This window comes from Leptonychotes weddellii, chromosome 2 (genome assembly GCF_054177405.1).
Source record: "Leptonychotes weddellii isolate Sample4059 chromosome 2, ASM5417740v2, whole genome shotgun sequence".
NCBI classification, from domain to species: Eukaryota; Metazoa; Chordata; class Mammalia; order Carnivora; family Phocidae; genus Leptonychotes; species Leptonychotes weddellii.
The window spans coordinates 164,164,180-164,182,695 of NC_138370.1; the positions used below are offsets into that span (position 1 = coordinate 164,164,180).

The 18,516-nt window shown below is 36.8% G+C and overlaps 1 protein-coding gene across 3 annotated transcripts in view; it reads right to left on the bottom strand.

The window, feature by feature from the left end:
- SLIT2 (slit guidance ligand 2) overlaps nt 1–18,516 on the bottom strand; it is a 353,995-nt gene that overhangs the window by 65,034 nt on the left and 270,445 nt on the right. For 2 of the 3 annotated variants that reach the window (XM_081812556.1, XM_081812558.1), the window contains exons 15-21: nt 18,164–18,187; nt 14,482–14,632; nt 11,339–11,413; nt 9,608–9,751; nt 5,810–5,953; nt 4,098–4,264; nt 3,065–3,197 (exon numbers count right to left, since the gene is read on the bottom strand). In XM_081812556.1, the coding sequence (XP_081668682.1) occupies nt 3,065–3,197; nt 4,098–4,264; nt 5,810–5,953; nt 9,608–9,751; nt 11,339–11,413; nt 14,482–14,632; nt 18,164–18,187 (838 nt within the window). The remainder of the gene's footprint in view (nt 1–3,064; nt 3,198–4,097; nt 4,265–5,809; nt 5,954–9,607; nt 9,752–11,338; nt 11,414–14,481; nt 14,633–18,163; nt 18,188–18,516) is intronic. The other variant, XM_081812557.1, reaches the window with a different exon arrangement.

An 18,516-nucleotide genomic window follows, 5' to 3' on the forward strand; every position in this document is an offset into this window, starting at 1 on the left:
AAAAAAAAAAAAAAAAGACATCATGTTCGCCCTAGCTGGGATTGTTATTTAAAAGAAGTAAATGAAAAAAAAAGCGCAGTTGTCCAATCCAGTAGAATTATTTTGTGGAATCACTTAGTGTAAATTATAAAACCAAGGAGAGACTGATAAGCCCAATTCTTTGTGGTTTATGTAATGACGCGAGTCACGTGTCCAACCATTTGTGCGTCAAGAAGAAGGTTCATTCAATCAGCCATATTTTCCATCAGCCTCCCCTCTGCTCTTATTTACGTGGGGAAAATACCATGAAATGCATTCACTACCGACAGAACCTTGCTACTGAGGGCGAGACCATTCTTCACCACCTTATTGGGATCCATACACTTAGTAAATAAAGGAGATACTTAGGATTTCGAATTAGATTTCAGTTAAAAATAACCTAAAAATAGTTTTTAACCACTGTGTATCTGCTTTGTGATAATAATTTTAGAAGGTTTTACAGAAAATCACAACTTTTATCAAGGGCACAAATATAACATATATGTGTAAAAGTAATAATCAAATAACCACATATATGTGAAGTTTCCTTTTCTGATTAAAGTCAGCAGGATAATCTGAAAATAGATAGACACTGGGCTAACTACCAAGGCATAAAAATAAATGAATGCTTTAGGTTCCGTCCATAATGTCACAAAAAGAAAAATAAACTCCATCTCAAACAAGGCTGTATTTTCCCAGAATATAGATGATGAACGTTAAAATGTCTTTCAGCAACGTGGGCTGTCTGGCTATAGATGAGCCCCCAAACAATTCTGACCCACTGGGCAGAGGGCACCTCCTCCCCGAGTGTCGTGGCCCATCTTGAGATCTAAGGTTGAGGTTATTTGTATTTTTGCTGGATACAGAAGTAGCTGAGAAATTGCCTCAGATAATAATCTATTTCGAATAGTTCAAAATAAAAAGTTATATAAAAGGCACAAGTTATCAAAATATGTAGTAAATATGGGACTAAGAAGAGGGCATGTGTTATGACTTCTAACTTATGCCCGCTCAAATTTTCTGCCTTCGGATTTCTTCTTTGACTCCTTTCTCTCCTCCACCTACATATTTCTTGGTACCACTAGAGGGAAGCATAATCCCATAGACTTCAGTATTCTCCCTTTATTTTGGAAAATGTCATAACAGAAAGCTAAAAGGATTCAGAATGTGTGCTATGGATGTTTACATGTAAAACAATCTAAGAGGGAAATTATATGGAACTGATTAAAAATAAGAGATACCATTTGTTCAAAACTGTCCACTAATATTTAGTCCTCATTTTTGCCAAATTCTTTAGTAATTTAATATAATACACAATGAAATTTTTCTAATACATGCATGTACCTGATTGTAGAGAAGGATCCTGTTGACTTGGTATGATTCTAAGAATAAGCTCTTGGGGAGGTAAAACTAGAATTCACAAGAGATGAGTTAATATCTTCCTCATCTCTGTAACATATTTCTTTAGAAAAATATTACTTTTTAATACTTTGTAAAGAAACAGATTGAAGATTCAACTGTCTGAAAGAAGAAACATATGGATGGCATAGACAGGATATGAATCAAAAAGGTTCTCAGATGTAGTTTAATAAGGAAATTAAAGAACGTTTAAAATTATTTGATAGGCATCGGGGGGAGAAGCACTAAGGTATGGGCCAGGTAAAAAGAAGGGATTCCGAGTTCAAGATAATCTGGTTATGCTGAGTGTTGTGTTCTTGGCTGGGGTGTTCCCAGAATCAATGCTTTGCATACAGAATACTCTAAAGGCATCTAGCTGGATGGAGAGTAATCTTCTGAAATAAATAATTACTAAAGTAAGAATTAAGTATTTAATTACACACACACAAAGTAGTGCTTATAGTCAATTAACAACTGTGACTTGCAGTGCAAGAGAGAAACGGAACACTTCACAGCTGTTCAAATCTAAGAGGGACCTTCTGTGTATGTGTGCTAAGATCACACCTTCTTTTCCCCTAAGTGTTCAATTCAGGACCAAATTAGGGTTCATAGAACTGCACATGATTTGCAAATAAGTTCTCTGATGACTGAAGTGACATCTTCTTGAAAGTCATTACCTACGTTCCATGTTGCCAAAAGTTTATCAAAGCTGCTCATTTAGAATGCTTGCACACATGGGCATGAATTACAGGGACACATCTGCACAAATTACATTGGAACTTAAATCATTTTTGATGCATAGTTCCACACAGAAAAAAATAAACAGAGGCAAAATGACTCAACTGCACTCATACCAAGCATTTGTTCCTGGTACATTAGTATGCAGGTTATGTAATGGAATGGAGCACGCATGCATCATATTATTCAAGCAGCTTGTCCTTGGATTTATTCCATTCCACATATATAACACGAGGCAGCTAAGAAAGTGTGCATGGTGCTTGGTATCTAGATGAGTATACACTGATCAGGTCATCTGTGGTCATATATCAGATATGAAAATGTTAGGGATAATTGGCTCCACACCCTTCATGATCTAAAGGATTCTAATTCAAGTCCAAAGGGCAGTACGTCTTTTTTAAGGATAAAGATTATGCCAGTTTCTTCTACATCCTAGATATTTATGTATCCCATGTGGGAAGCTATTCTCCCAGTGGACACAGTGGTAAAGAATAATTAACCATATGGATTATCCCAGACAATGTAGATAAACTAAATAAACAGCATTTCCCAAGGTGTACTTGATGGAACATGAATCTTGCAAGATGGTCCAGGAGAAAAGGACTATAGGGACAAACAAGTATGGGAGCTATCTTATATTTTACCACCCTCTTTTGGAGCTTCATAGTGTACCTTAGCATAATATAGACACTGAGAAATCCTACAATGAATAAGAGAGAAACACACAACCAGCATTTCCCAAGTGTATCTAAACTGGCTTTTATATTATTTGTTTAGGGGTTTACATGATACTATTTAATGGCCTGTAGAATAGAATTTGGAAATAAGACTCTGAAGATTTTTGTTTGGTTTCCATTTCCCCTGTTGAAATATTAATTGTTAAGGAAACAGAAAGGCAAGCTCTACTTACAATTCAGTGACGTCTCTGGGAATACCTTTGGGCAAGACCTTCAAGGCCTTGTTGCTGCATCGGACCACTGTATCCAAGCATGTGCATTCCGTGGGGCAGCGAGAGAGTGGAGAACAGCTACTCTCATCATTGCCTGATTTGCCAAAAGAAATACAGGAAAACCCAGATGTGTGGCTTTGAAAATGCAAGAAGGGATGTTATGGTTTTAGCTTAACAAACACAAGAGTCTTGAGCCACAAGCTCACTTCAGTACACACAGCACATGGAATGTTTACAAATTGATGCCATCCATTGGATACAGCACCACTTTCAGATTGCCTAGGGCCGAATTCCAGAAAATAGCTCAACAATTTATATCATCCCTCCAATCATAACAGTAATTTTCTTTGTTAGGTTATTTATACAAATTACACTTATAATGAGAATATGTAAATTTACACTGAATTATGGAGAAATTATAAGGACACAGACATGCAGCGACATAAAGGGGGTAGATTAAAGTGTTTAGCAGAAAATGGACAGGCCCCCCCATTTTAAAATATAAGGCTCAAAGGGGCTCTCCATTCCCTGGCAGTAATAACAAAACCTGCTACCTTACAAGGCTATTACAAGAATCAAATATGGTGATACATACAGAGCATTAAAAAGTGAAAACTGTTATTTTCGTTAGGTTTCCTAGAATTTCTATTTTTTTAAGTCAATTGCTTTTCTCCTTTGCAAATGGCAGTTACTAAAAGAGAGGCATAGAATAATACAGGTAAAATGAAACTACATAAACAGTACCAACCACAAGTTGGAAACTGGAAAATTTAAATAAAACATTCAGAAACACAAATCAAGGGGACGTGGATGTAAAAGCAAGTCTGAGGAAGTATGTGCCCTGTTTCTAAAACAAAACAAAACAAAACAAAAGCAAAAAATGCACAAAATTATCTGTTGCCTGAACTAGGACACACTGTTCTAGCTGGGCCCCAGAGCATCAGACTGGTCACGTGAATGCCTGGTGCCGGAAGATTTAGCAAGGCTTTCTTACCATCATCACAGGTGAAGTCTTGAATGGCGACATCCTGGATGGGGATTTCTTTGAGGAAGTATGGTTTCTGACAGCGAGGATTTCCGGTTACAATTCTTTTCTTCCTTAGCCATTCACCCAGCCAAGCCAGGTAGCAGTTGCAGTTAAAAGGATTGGCCAACAGGTTTCTAAGAGCCGCATGCAAACAAGGCAGGGTTGAGTTTAGGGTTTCACTTTGTTCCTTCTCAAAACACCATGCTACCATTTTTCCCCACACTTCTTCTGCTGGAATGATTCATTCTTATTCTTTGTATTCCCCGCGCCCCTCCCCGTCTCTTTCCCCCATTCATAATCACACACAACATATGGGATGCATTTTTTTTGGCTAAAATATGTATTTTTGGAACTTAAAAAAATAACAACACTTTTACATAAGAATTCTTCAAATAATTTCATGTGGAAAATAAAGCAAAGGCAGCGATTTTGGGGTTTATGCAGTGGATCCTGATAGAGATCTCATTTAGAGATAATTTAAACTCATCAGCGATCTGACTTGCTGTCAAACTTCCCTTCACTGATAATGCAATAATTTAATATAAAGATGAAGGCTGATTACCTTATATTATTGAGTTTAACCTGACAACAGCTACTTCATTAATTTGTCATTTCAAGATTTCCATCTCTTATTTGCTCCAGAGAATAGGTTTCCCATCTAAACTGACAGCTGAGTTGATTAAATGCCAGTTATAAAAATGAATTTACTTCTACAAATCTCAATACTTTTGGCATCTCACCACTTCAGCACAAACCTACTGACAACCTTATTATTTATAAACATGCTATCTTTAATATGCACAAATTAGTCACTCAATGTAAAGTGTCACATTTTATGTGGAAAGAGGATTAAGTACGTTACTGATGGATGGATGCTTCCCTCAAATTATTTCTTCAATCACTTGAGTTATGTTGGACATTTTTTTTTCTTTCTAACTACCTTTTGAGTTAGATTAGTATATTTAGATGCCATCGTTACTAGGAAATCAAATCCGTTATAAGATTTATCATCTCAAATATTGCTTTTTAGATACTGACATTTAAGAGAACTGAAAAGGGCTTTAAAAAACAAACAAACAAACACCTTCTGAGTGTCTACAGACCAACAAATATTCTTTATTTTCTAACTGTCTACATAAAATGTCCTCTTGGACAGGCTCAACCTATTTCTTCAATATTTTCCTAATATCATAGTAAATGCCCTCTAGTGAACAGTTTTTATTGTTGGTCTGGGTCATCCTAATGTAGCTCCTGTCACCGCGAATGATCCTTCTGAGCATAGTTTGTTGGCAATAACCCTATCAAGCTCTGTTTTTATGATACTTGGGCTGAAAAGACTCCATTGTGAGAACACCAGGGAAAATCTACAACATTTCTGTGATGTGCAGTGCCATCAAATTATAATAAAATGAAAATCTATAAATGACGTCACATCACATTATTATAAAAGAGTCAATGGAAAAATAGTTAAATTTTTGCTAAATTTTCATATAAAATAGTAGGTAATATTTTTAGAAAAATTAAAATAAGCTGAACATGGACACATTTTGTTGATCCATAAACACTTGATTACATTTTTGTGAAATGCCTAATAATGCATTAAAATGCTATTAATAAAAGTACGAAATATAATACACTGGGTCAGTCATGCATAAATGAACACTATCCTTCATACTTACAGAGTAGATAAAGAATGGAGAGTATCAAATGCCCCTGGTGCAATGGTAGTAATTTGATTATCATATAAAGAAAGCAAACGCACAGAACTCAGTCCTACGAAACTATCATTGCCAACACAGCTTATACGATTACTTCTCAACATCCTGAGGGAAAAGAGAACATGGTTACGGAGAGAAAGCATCAAGCAATCCGCTTTGCCTATCCGAGGACCCAAATAACCCCTCTTTGCAAATGTGCAACATTCGTTAACTGGTTTCTGAATGATTTCTTGTCATTAGGAATCACTGCAGATGTACACCAACAACTGCGTGAGAATAAAATGCGTAGCTTACAATGATCACACCGCGCTACAGAAGAGACCAGTGAGCCTCACGTGGACTCCTGGCCCCATCTCCCATCTGATGAGGGTAGGATGTTCTTTCCTCTGATGCTGTAACTGTGTTTGCCTGATTACATAATGTCCCAATTCACCTACAGCTCTCTGAGCCCTTGAAGCCATGTGATCTGTGTATTCACGGTAGCATTACATCCGAGGTTTAACAGAGAGGAAGCAGAGAAGAATCAATAGTCACAGCAGATGAAGAACTGAGGGCACCTCAAGGACTCACAGGCCAAGTTAATGTTAGCACGAGCTGGGAACCCAAACGAGATGGAGCACCCACAATTCTTGCACAAATTATTTTATTTATGAAAATTATTGTTTTAAAGTTTGGAACTTAAAAAGAGGCAATCATTAACAGATTCCAGTTGTTCACAGTGAAGTTTAAATAGGCTTCTCTTGAAAGAATTCTGACCTTTTTAAAACATTTTTTAGTCATTGCCATTAAGAGGATTAACACTTGTCATTTCCTCGTCACTGCTGAAGTTTTGGCTCCATTCTTAATTCTCTGTTGAACTGTTTTTTTGTGGGGCTTAGAAAAGGAGTGAAAAATTCCTTAAAAACCCCCACGTAAAAATGAACAGTTGCCATGAATCTTATTGAGAAATAAGGCTGAAAAGTTATTTCCCTTAATTTTTCTAGACATGTGTGGACCACCCTACCCTACTAGAAGATTGCAGTATATAAAACAGAGGCAAAAAGAAATGAATAACAAAGTGTTCCTTTAAAATTCTAGAATTTGGGACGCCTGGGTGGCTCAGATGGTTAAGCATCTGCCTTCGGCTCAGGTCACGATCCCAGGGTCCTGGGATCAAGTCCTGCATCGGGCTCCCTGCTGGGCGGGGGGCCTGCTTCTCCCTCTGCCGCTGCCTCTCTCTATCTCTCTCTCTGACTCTCATGAATAAATAAATTTAAAAAAAATTAAAAAAAAATAAAATTCTAGAATTTTATCTTATCTATAGAAATAAATAAGAAATATCAATTTGGGTGATCTGCTAAGTCACAGATAGAGAGAAAGAATGATGCCATCCTTATCAAGGCATCATTTTATGTTCGGAAGCAAATGCAGAACAGAAAGGTATTTCTATCAGCACTATCATTTGCTGTAAGTGACAAAGAATACTTGTTCTTAATCTTGGTGAAGTCACGGACCCCTGGGAGAAGCTGAAGAAGGCTTTGCTTTCTGTTGCTAGAAAAATCCAGAAGCACACATAGGTACTACATTTTGCCTGCAAGGTCAAATATTCAACCTCACTGAAATCTGTGCTCATACTACTAAGAGGTTTACTAGTCCTACAGAGTTAAGAAGTCTAGGGATAGTGGGGCACCTTGTCACAATCTTCACAGTTCCAAGCAGAGAGATAACACTTGGAGAAATATATATGTCCAGACAAACCTACTTTTGTCCTTTGAATACTCTGAGCTTGGCTCTAAAATGCTCTATTATTCTTGTGTAGCAGAGTGGCTGAAGGAGACAGCCAGGGGCATCTGTCTTACGTGCCAAATATGAGGCACAATAACATCTCTAGAAATATAATGAAGGATGACTTGTCTCAGGGAGAGTCCTGTAAATGGAACTAGTCAGAAAAAACCACTTTAATGAGCTGCCTAGTTTGGTGTTATGAACTTGACTCTGTACTCTAAAATTTATACGTTGAAACCCTAACCCCCAAGTGACTATATTTGGAGAGAGGGCCTTGAGGGAGGTAATTAAGGTTAAATGAGGTCCCAAGGGTGGGACTCTAATCTGTTAGGACTCACATCCTTGTAAGAAGAGGAAGGGACACCAAGAGCTCACTCTCTCCGCACACATGGAAAGGCCATATAAGAACAGAGTGAGAAGGCACCATCTACAAGCCAAGAGGAGATCTTGCCAGAAACCAGCCCTCTCAGCACTTTGATCTTGGATTTCTGGCCTCCAGAACTGTGAGAAAACAAATTTCTGTTGTTGAATCATCAGTCTGTGGTATCTTGTTATGGCAGCCCAAGGCAGACTAACGTAGGTAGGATACAGACTCCTTCCGCCTCCTTCCCCACCTCTCCCCATCCCTCATGCTGCCCCTTCCAAAGAGAAGGTTCCCGTAACAAGTAGTCCCCCAACTAGTATCCAACAAAGGAGGCTTCTGCTTGCTGGATTCCTGTTTTGCTGAGTTGCCGGAGGCAGCCCTGTGGGCAGAGGGGGAGCGGGAGTAGATGAATCCACCTGGGGTGCATTTTCTCTGCTCTCCCCTCCCCTCTCCTCGGTATCTCCTCCATAAAAAGGCTAAAGGAATATTTGCATAACATTTTGAAGGGGCTCAAGTTAGTCTGTAGAAGGGTTGCAGGCAGGACCTACTGGAAGTTAAATGCCACACTCTCCCTGTGAAGCTCAAGGAGCACACGTCTACGTTCACGGGCAGAGATTTTTCAGGAGGATTTGAATTTAGGAAGCTATGAACACATCCACACTGGCTGGGGAAATGGTCTTCTTCTGCATCTGGTATTGAGCAGGCAGGGGGCTTCTCAGCTACAGTCACCCTGATTGTGGCTCTGAGGGGCGGGGTGATGGTTTAGAGACATGGTGGAGCTTGGACCTCTCTCCACTGCAATCACCATCAGCAGCTTCTTGGTTACAAGTAGTTTCCTTCACGTCTTCCAAAGGCTTCCAAGTTTTGGGTTGTGTCTCTTCCAATTTTTAGGTTGCCACTTTTGTCAAACATAATATATACTTTAGAGATCATAAAAACTAAATATATGCACTGTAGAAAATTCAAGTAACAAAGTGTTGTTTTTGCTATTCAATCCAATCCCTGTCCTCTTTGGCCAACAACTTTTTTGGAAACATATAGAATTTCTTTTTCCTAACTTCCCTACCCCTGAACAAATGGACATATCTCTTAGCATGTTTCTTTGAAATAGATAGTACAAGATCTACCATGAGTCAGTCTCTCTTTTTCACTAAGACTTCACAGGAGTGAAAGAAGGTGGTTTCCAGATAAACTGTTAGTTATTCTGCCACAGGGTTTCAATTGGATTCTGAAGCTCAAGCCCGGGGGCCAAAAGTGAATGTTAGATGGAGGCTGAGGAAGATGCAAGAGGATGAACATTCTGAGGCAGAAGGGGCGGGGGGCGGGGGCGGGGAGAGATCTGTACCAGCGTTGGAAGAAGGGCAATCTTTTTTTGTTGAGAAATCAGCAGCAGCCAGGAGACATTTTTGATCTTTGTAAAGCAACACACTGAAGTCAGGGGTATTCGAGTCAGGGAATGTTTGCATGCACAAAATGTGTGTGTGTGCATGTGTTTTGTGTTTGTGTGTTTGTGAGAGACAGACACAGAGATGGGAGGGTGAGAAGTCCGCACTATTCCCCAGCCCAGAATTATAATGACCAGTGAACTACAATGCTGTGGTAAAAGTCACTATGCAGATCAAAATACTTACAAAGTTTTCAGGCTTTCTAATCCCTTGAACATCTTATGCTGAACATTTTCCAAGCGATTACTCGTGAGAAGTATTTCATTGACACCAGAAGCTCCTTCAAATGCTCCTTCTTCAATGTCTGTAATCTTATTGTTGCTAAAGTTTCTAAATAAAAAAAATTGTTGAAACAAGATTTTAAGCTATTTCTAACAACGAGGGCACTGAGACAATATGTTTGATCCTTTTCTTCTAGGGAGCAAGGTCTTTCATAATTTCCAAGCTCTTCACTGCCCAACACACCCAAGGCTCTGTAAAGACACCACTTTCTATTTTTTTATCAAGTCAAACTGATGATAGTACTGAGGGAGAAGGTGGGTGGTGAAAAATACCAGCCCAATCCATTTCAAAATGATCTGCAAGAGTCCCCAGGAATATAAAGTTCTTGAGGTCTGGTATTGAGTTGTATAAACCTTAATATTCAGCACAAAACTTGATAAGGAACTTTTAAAATAAGTGCCCCTGATAAATATTGAATGAATTAATAACTAAAAGAAGGCAGTTGTGTAGAAAGAAGAAGGATGGGTTAAGTGTGTGAGCATTTAGATCACATCAGAAATGTATCTGAATATGGGTTTGTTCCCAGTTAAACCTCTCATTGTAAGCATGTGTCAAAACATCCAACTTAACTGTCCATATTTTGTATGATACAAAACAGGACAATGCTTGGCCAAAGGGCAAAAATATCCAGGTGAGGTAACACCTTCCTATAGGTTCTATTTTTTCTCTTTCTCATTGTTCCCTCCAAGACCAGGAATGCCCCCAGAACAAGGGTCATTTTTATGGATCATTTTATTTCTCTCAGAGCATTGCATGCAATAGTTGCTCCATAAATATGTGTTGAATCGAAAGGTATGAATAAAACGAAAGAGCAATCAATGTCACTGAAAATGAGAACAATCAAACAATAAGAAACTCTTTGGGAGGCAGTATAATAAGGGGGTCAAGTGCACAGGACATAGTCTGCTCTGCCACAGATAGTCAATGTGACCGTGGGCCATTCACACATAGAAAAGCACAGATATTACAAAGCAACACTCCTTTTCTCCTTTTGATGTTTTCTCTTGTATGAAGGTTGTTCCATTGGCCTGACATGCTTGACCTCTGTTCTGTCCCTCCCTCCCTCCTCCTCAGGGGAGAAGAATACTGTCTGATTGATGTTGGAACTGCTGAGTTTATAAACTTGTTTTAAAATATGAGTTGTGGATATGTAGTAACACAGATGAGCTATCAAGCCAGTTTACCAATCATTAATTTTGACTATCTTCTAATGAAAGTTTAATGAAGCAAAAAGTCAAATAGTTGACATGAATGTGCTGAAAGAGATATAACAGCATGGTTTAGGGAATAGTAAAGGAAGTTACAAAACACTATTGAACCCATTTCTAATGAGCTTAGATTGCCGAATTCCTGCTGTGGCCACATAACAAACCGGCTGTCTGAATTAAAGTAAGATGCGAGGGCTTTGCTACAAAAGGTGGCTGGCATCCTTGAATACACAGAAAAGAGGTGATTACTCAGGCTCCTCTTAGAAATTACTCTAAATTCATGTCACAGGTAGTCATTGTACGGAAATTTCTCCACATCTTTTATAGTTTCCAATTTCCAAAGAAATCTGAATAAAACTGCACAGGGATTTGAAAAACACAACAGAACACCACAGAAATTTTAAAAAGTGGCTAATGCACAGCTTACATTTTACGTAACTGCGGAAGTTTCTTGAAGATTCCTGTAGCTTCCAACACTGTGAATTCATTATTATTGAGACGCCTCAGAGAAAAAAGAAACAAAAGTTTCATCACCAACAGCCAGGAAGGGATTTTTATTTCTCATACAGAAATGTAAGATCATTTTGTGATTATTCTAAAATAAAACAGAATACATGTCACAGAAAATCTGTGGAAGCACTAATTTTTTCACCATTTCACTCGAATTTTAATGCTCAAAATAAAATATTAAGAAGTACACAGTAAAGAAAACCAATAATCAAAAATCAAAACCAGCTCTCATTCAGTAATCTGTAGAACAAAGTTTTTCAAACCTTTTTTCCACTATTGCCCCTCCTCCAAAGGTATTTTTACCCCAGAAAGCATTTTAGGCCATTTTTTCTGAATCACTTGCTCTATATATTTTTTACTAATAGCTTTTATGATATGCAATTTATATGCCATAAAATTCACCCTTTTACAGTGTACAATCTTGTGTTTTTTAGTGTATTCACAAAATTGTGCAACTGTCCTTGCTACCTAACTTTAGAACATATTCATCACCCAAAAGAAAAATCTCATACCCATCAGAAATCACTTTCAATTTGTTTCCCTCCCTGCCTCAGTCCTTGGCAACCACTAATCTTCTTTCTGTCTCTATGGAATTTTCTATTCTGGACATTTCATATAAGTGAAGTCATAAAAAAAATATGGCTTTTTTGCCTGGCTTTTTTCACTTTGCATAATGTTTACAGGACTCATCCATGTTTAGCATACATCAGTACCTCATTCCTTTTCATGGCTGAATAATATTCCATAGTATGGGTATACCAATTTTGTTCATTCATCTATCAGCTGATACATATTTGGGTTGCTTCCACTTTTTGATTTTCATGAATAATGCTGCTACCAAGTAGAAGTTTTTGTGAGGATGTATGTTTTCAATTCCTCTGAATAGTTACACTAGTGTAAAATTGCTGGGTTACATGGTAAAACTATATTTAATAATTTGAGGAATAGCCAAGCTGTTTTCCAAAGATTTGTCATTTTTATATTCCCCTGGAAATGTATGAGGGGTCCAATTTTTTGTTTGTTTGTTTTTGTGGCTCTCATTGTGGTTTTGATTTAGGGTTCCCTAATGCTTAACGATACTAAGCATTTTTTAGCTTGATGGTAATAAGCATTTGCTTATTGGTCATTTGTATATCTTCTTTGGAGAAATGTGCATACAAATAATTTGAGCACTTTTTGATTGGGTAATGTACATTTTTATTGTTAAGTTGTAATAACTCTTTATATATTCTGGATATAAGTCCCCTACCAGATACATGATTTACAAATATTTCCCTCCCAGTACTAATTTTTAAATGCATAATCTACAAAATACTTAATTTCTTAAAACACACGCACATTTTCCTGAATAATAAATTAGATGTTAGTGCTGTAATTCTTAATTGACAAGTAAGCCTATTTAAGCTGTTATCATGCTGAAAGATATAAATTGCATTATTGTTTGTAATAATATTGGAAATATACAAAACTCCCTGCAATACCACAGCAATAAAGTTCAGGCCTTTTACTGCATGCATGGTCTCTACACATTTCAAAAAACCCTGGTTCTTAATCTCAGGAAACAAACTGAGGGTTGCTGGAGTGGTGGGGGATGGGAGGGGTGGGGTGGCTGGGTGATAGACATTGGGGAGGGTATGTGCTATGGTGAGTGCTGTTAATTGTGTAAGACTGTTGAATCACAGACCTGTACCTCTGAAACAAATAATACATTATATGTTAAAAAAAAAAAAAGAAGATAGCAGGAGGGGAAGAATGAAGGGGGGGAAATCAGACTGGGAGACGAACCATGAGAGACTATGGACTCTGAAAAACAAACTGAGGGTTCTAGAGGGGAGGGGTGTGGGAGGATGGGTTAGCCTGGTGATGGGTATTAAAGAAGGCATGTTCTGCATGGAGCACTGGGTGTTATCTGCAAACAATGAATCATGGAACACTACATCAAAAACCAATGATGTAATATATGGTGACATAACATAATAAAAAAAAATTCCTCAAAAAACAAAAACAAAAACCCTGGAGCTTTTAAATAGATTCAAAAACTAACAGGAATAATAATAATAATTTTTAAAAAGTACCACTATAGCCACAGGGTAGTTTCTGTCATCTCTTTGAAAGCATTACATTATTTTTAATTATTCAAATTGCTTAGGATTCATTAAATAACAGGCATGAGTATAGGCACAGTGGGAGATAAACTATAAAACACAATCCCCATCATCAAGGAATTACAAGCTAGTTGAAGACAAAAGGATTATACAAGCATAAAAGGACAACCAACTTTGCAAAGCAGTTAATAGCAAATACCAAATGGTGCTATACATAAACGTTGCTAAGATGTTCAGAAAACAATGAGATTTCACCAAGTTTTTCTTGAATTTTTAGAAAACTAGTATGACTTTTATAAATAAAATCACTAAAGGCAAACCATACTTGGCAGAGTCTATAGATGATTCAACAAACATTTTAGCACCTAGTATGTGCTAGGCTCGAGGTAGGGTTATAAATATCAATCTGATCTCGTTGTCCTTTCAGCTTTTCCTGCAATGCTATCCATTGTTCAGGGAAAAAGTATCCTCTGTGCTTTAAATACCTGATAATCACAGAATCCTACCACCTTCGACTCAGTGAGGTAATAAAGCCAATTAAGGCTCTCTGAATGAATTCATAATTAACAGAGATTCAAAATGGTGATTCACCAACTATTTTATGTGGTTGCTGCAAAAGACTATATACCTTAGAAATCTATTACATGTTTAGAAATGGGTGCGGGCATAAATAATACCCAAGAAATAAATATCAAAGGAATGCTCTTATTATTAGCATTATTAAGAACTAACTGAATATTTGAGACATAAATTAATTTCTGTAGTCATGTCTTGGACCAGAAAGATGAAGTAAGATAGCTTCTAATATATCCTTGTACAAAGAAGAGTTATGGCCATGTGTGTTAATTAAAATCAATGTAATTCTTAAAAATAAAAGGGAAAGACAAAAATTGCAAAGCTATGATGCTTTCATTCCCTCCCTCCCAACCCGGATTTTATTGGGAGATGAACTCACAGCTCTGCAGTGTACTGGGGAATGTGGTCTGGGATTTTGGTGAGTTTTTGATTGGAGCAATCTACTGTGGTTCCTTCACAGCGGCACTTTTCAGGGCAAGCCAAATCTGCAAAGCAGTCCCCACTTAATTTTGATCGATAATCTTCTGTACCTATTGAGGATTCAAGGCAAAAAAAAAAAAAAAGATACTGAGTCTAAAGGTTAGAATAGTCATTAATTTGTAGGAAGAAAAATAGTAAGATAACTATAGATTATGCAGCAGGGAGACAACTTGGGGAATTTTTGGTCAATGGATGTCAGGAGAGGGTTAAAACAAGGGCTTGGAATTTGCTGGAAAAAAGAGTAACCAGATTCACAGGACAGGAAAACATTAATAGAGATGAGCTTTTCACAGCTGTACTTTCTGCTGATCCAGTTATGAGCCATTCTAGCCTAGTTGACAGCTAATCATACAATGGCTATTAATTGTTACAAAGTTTATTTTTTTCTCTGAGTCAAGAATTTAAAATGTATCCAGTAAGAAACATATTCCTATATATCATTTTAAATTAGGGCTTTCAAGGCAAATAGATGTACTCAGGTTTTTAAATTTTCTATGGTCTTATATTATTCTCTCCCTCTCACATAATCTTCGGAAATGCCTAAAAAAGCCCTCTTTTTTCATTTTGATTTTATAAAAGGAGACAAGTAAATCCTGATTTAAGCCTCAGCAGCTTGTCATGCTGTAGAAAGCTGCGTGACGTTCCATGGTGCTTGACGGAACCATGTTTTACTCATACCTGGCAACCACATGGTTAGATCAAGCACAACAGAAAATCTCGCTACATAATCACTACACCATCCACTAGGCCAAGGGTAAGACCGAGAGGAAAGATGAAGGGAAGCAGGAGAAAAAGCTACAGACGCTCTGGAAACGTAATACTGTTTACATGACATGCATTCTTCCCGCAGAATGTTTATGACCATAGTAAGAGTATTACTACCGAAGATTTCCTGGAAACACAAAGAAGGGGCTACACTGAAAGGTGCCTCCACTGTTCCTCAGAACGGCAGAATGGAAACAACAGCTTTCGGGAACAACATCCAGGAAGAAGTTGAAGGTGAGCTACAAGGACAACAGAGAAGCTCAAAAGATCTGTGGTTGCTTCTTGGGGGAAAAAAAAAAAAAAAAAAAAAAAAAAGGTGCAAAAGACCGAGACTAGAAGAAGTACATCAGGATTGAAAAGGGAGGGCATTATGTTTCAGATCAGACACTTTTACTTACAGCCAAAATGGTGAATTCCTGCAAAAGTAAAGATCACCAAGAAGGAAAGAAAGAGTAATCCCAATTAAGGTTAATCAACACATATACAAAACTAGTGAAGGTCTCTTCCTTCTTTCCTTACTATGGCAATTATAGGGGGGATGGCAGAGTATGACAGCCATTGTCATGCTTTGCAAATGTTTGTAGTACTTTTTTGAAGCACAGTGCTCTTACAGGAAAAGCAATGGCATATGAGATGCACAGCACAGATTAAGTTCTTGTCGATTCCTCTAAATGATGAGCTCTCTGCAAGATAGATTTTCTGTTGAGTTATCACTATAATATCTAGAATGCCATATAGAATGGTGGTAGGCAAGTAAACATGCAAACGTAAGTGAAAAACTAACCATGGAGATCTTCAAAAACAAATACATCTGGATTAAGCCTTACTGTTGTGGCTTACATGTTTTTTAATGGCCTTTCCAACTTACAAATAATGTCACTTAGTGGAAATGAAATCAGAACCTCATACAATCACAAAGCTGAATATAATCATTTCATTAGACTTGACAATTAATGCCAGGGCATTTACTGAAGAACTGTTGTCCTGTAGTTTAAGCTTTCGTTTTAAAAGTGAAATGAAGAAATACTGGGAACAAAGGGCTAAATGACAGGTACATCAGGTATCTTATATTTAAAATAGTCTGCATTCATTGTAATGATAATGATGTTTCTTTTATGAAGACTCTATAGGTAAGCTAAAATTTTAATATAATCTAGGAAGAAAAAGGAGAGAAGGACCAAAGAATCCTTCTGAGTCCTGACTTCTATTGTTATTGCTTTAGTGTAAATTGAATGATCAGAAATTATTGACAATTAAGCCATGATATCACATATACAGTGTGTTTCCAAAAAAACTTATTTTGACTGCTGTCAATAAATAGGCAAAACTCTATCAGAATTTATGAAAACAATCTGATGTTGGATCTTTAATTTGTGAATCAGAAATATTAATTTCTAAATTATTAATGCATTATATTTAAATGTAATTTATTGAATAATTTGATAACAATTCTATCAACTGCCATAATTTGAAGATTTTAGTAATATTAATGTTTTATCCTATAGGTGTTCTGGTATTTAGAATATGGCTTTTTTCTGGGTAAGTAATAGTTATCAGATGACTTTCTGCTTAACAACGAGGTAAAAATAATGAATTTTAAAGATTGCCTCTGAAGGCCAATCAACTGTTCTATTCAACATGTTTTCTTATGCAGCCCATGTAACATACAAATATTATTGATCACTCAAGCTCAAAATAAGTAATAAAACAAAATCTGTTATATGCATAAAATTATTCAAATTATAATTCAATAATGGCAAATAACACATATCTCCTTAAAATAGAGACCAAACCCAGAACTCTTCTTTAAAAAATCAATAAGGTTTTTGCATACTAACACCATATAAGTATCTTCTTATTGGTAGCTGTTAAAATATATGATAGTCTAGAATATCCCCAGGAGATGGTAAATGTAGCCAATCAATTACTAACACATATTTTTATATAATGGTTTAAAACAAACAAGAGGCATTTTACACAATTGGCAGGCAAGGAAAAAAATAAGTAAACATGTTTCAAAGAGCTAGTTCCAGAATCATCAGACTTGAGAGTGTTAAGATTGTAGTGGTAAAACATTTCAATTACTTTTCTAAAAAACTTTTCATTCATCTGCCTAAATTATTCAAGGCATTTAGTGCCCAGGAACATCTGAGGCTTTCAGGATGTAGGTCAGTATTGTTTCTGTGGAGTTATACCATCACCCCAAGTCTGCAACAATGTTACAAATAATGTATAATTGCATGTCAACAAGCAGTAAGTTGCTGTTTTTGTATAAAAAGTGAAGCAACAGTAAAGCAAAATAAAGCAAAAAGTAAGGGACACTTTCTTAGTATAAAGAATTATATTAAAAAAAGTAAATTTCATGGTCGACAAGAGAATTCCGTGTGTTTGTAACTGATTTCATGCAGAACTAGTTCTTTGACAACAGAAAGGTCTCTGTCTTTAAAACCAGCTCAATAAGCTATATTTTAAAAACAGGTTGAAAGATCAGATATACAACATAAGGAGAGAAAATGATTTAAGTAGAAGGCTATAGGTTCAAACATTTTAGCTACTGTGAGAAATTTTAGATAATGTGCCAAAGTGAGAGAGGAAAAAAAAGATGGGGGTTTAATAATATATATGTCTAACATCAGAAGCTGCATGCAAAGGTCAGGTTTTCAGGAAACAGCTACAAGTGATCTATGCAGAAGTCAATCTATCTACAGAGTACCCACTGTACTTTCAAACGCATGCATATCAAAGTTTCAGAAGCTATATTTTATAAGGTGAGGAAAGGGTGTCTGCAGTTAGTCCTAGTACCGAGCAAAACCTACCTGGAATGAAATACTGTTCTTTAGCTAAATAAAAAAAGAGAAAAAAAAATAGAAGATGCACCTGAATGTCAGCAAGCAGAGATATGAGTTATATTAGATTAAGAATGGACTATAGGTACTATAGATAATTAAGTGAATTATATTCACAGCAGTGGCTGAAGTATAATAATGTACAGTGAGTAGTAAATGTCTCTAGAACCATGGACAATAAACAGCTTTGTTTTGATATTAGCTTTTTAGTATGAATTAACTGCCGAATGTGAAATACCCCTGGAATAGTTAGATAGCATACTACTCAAAACATACAGAATGTATTTTATCATAAGAACACAGAAAAGATGAGACCAAAGTGA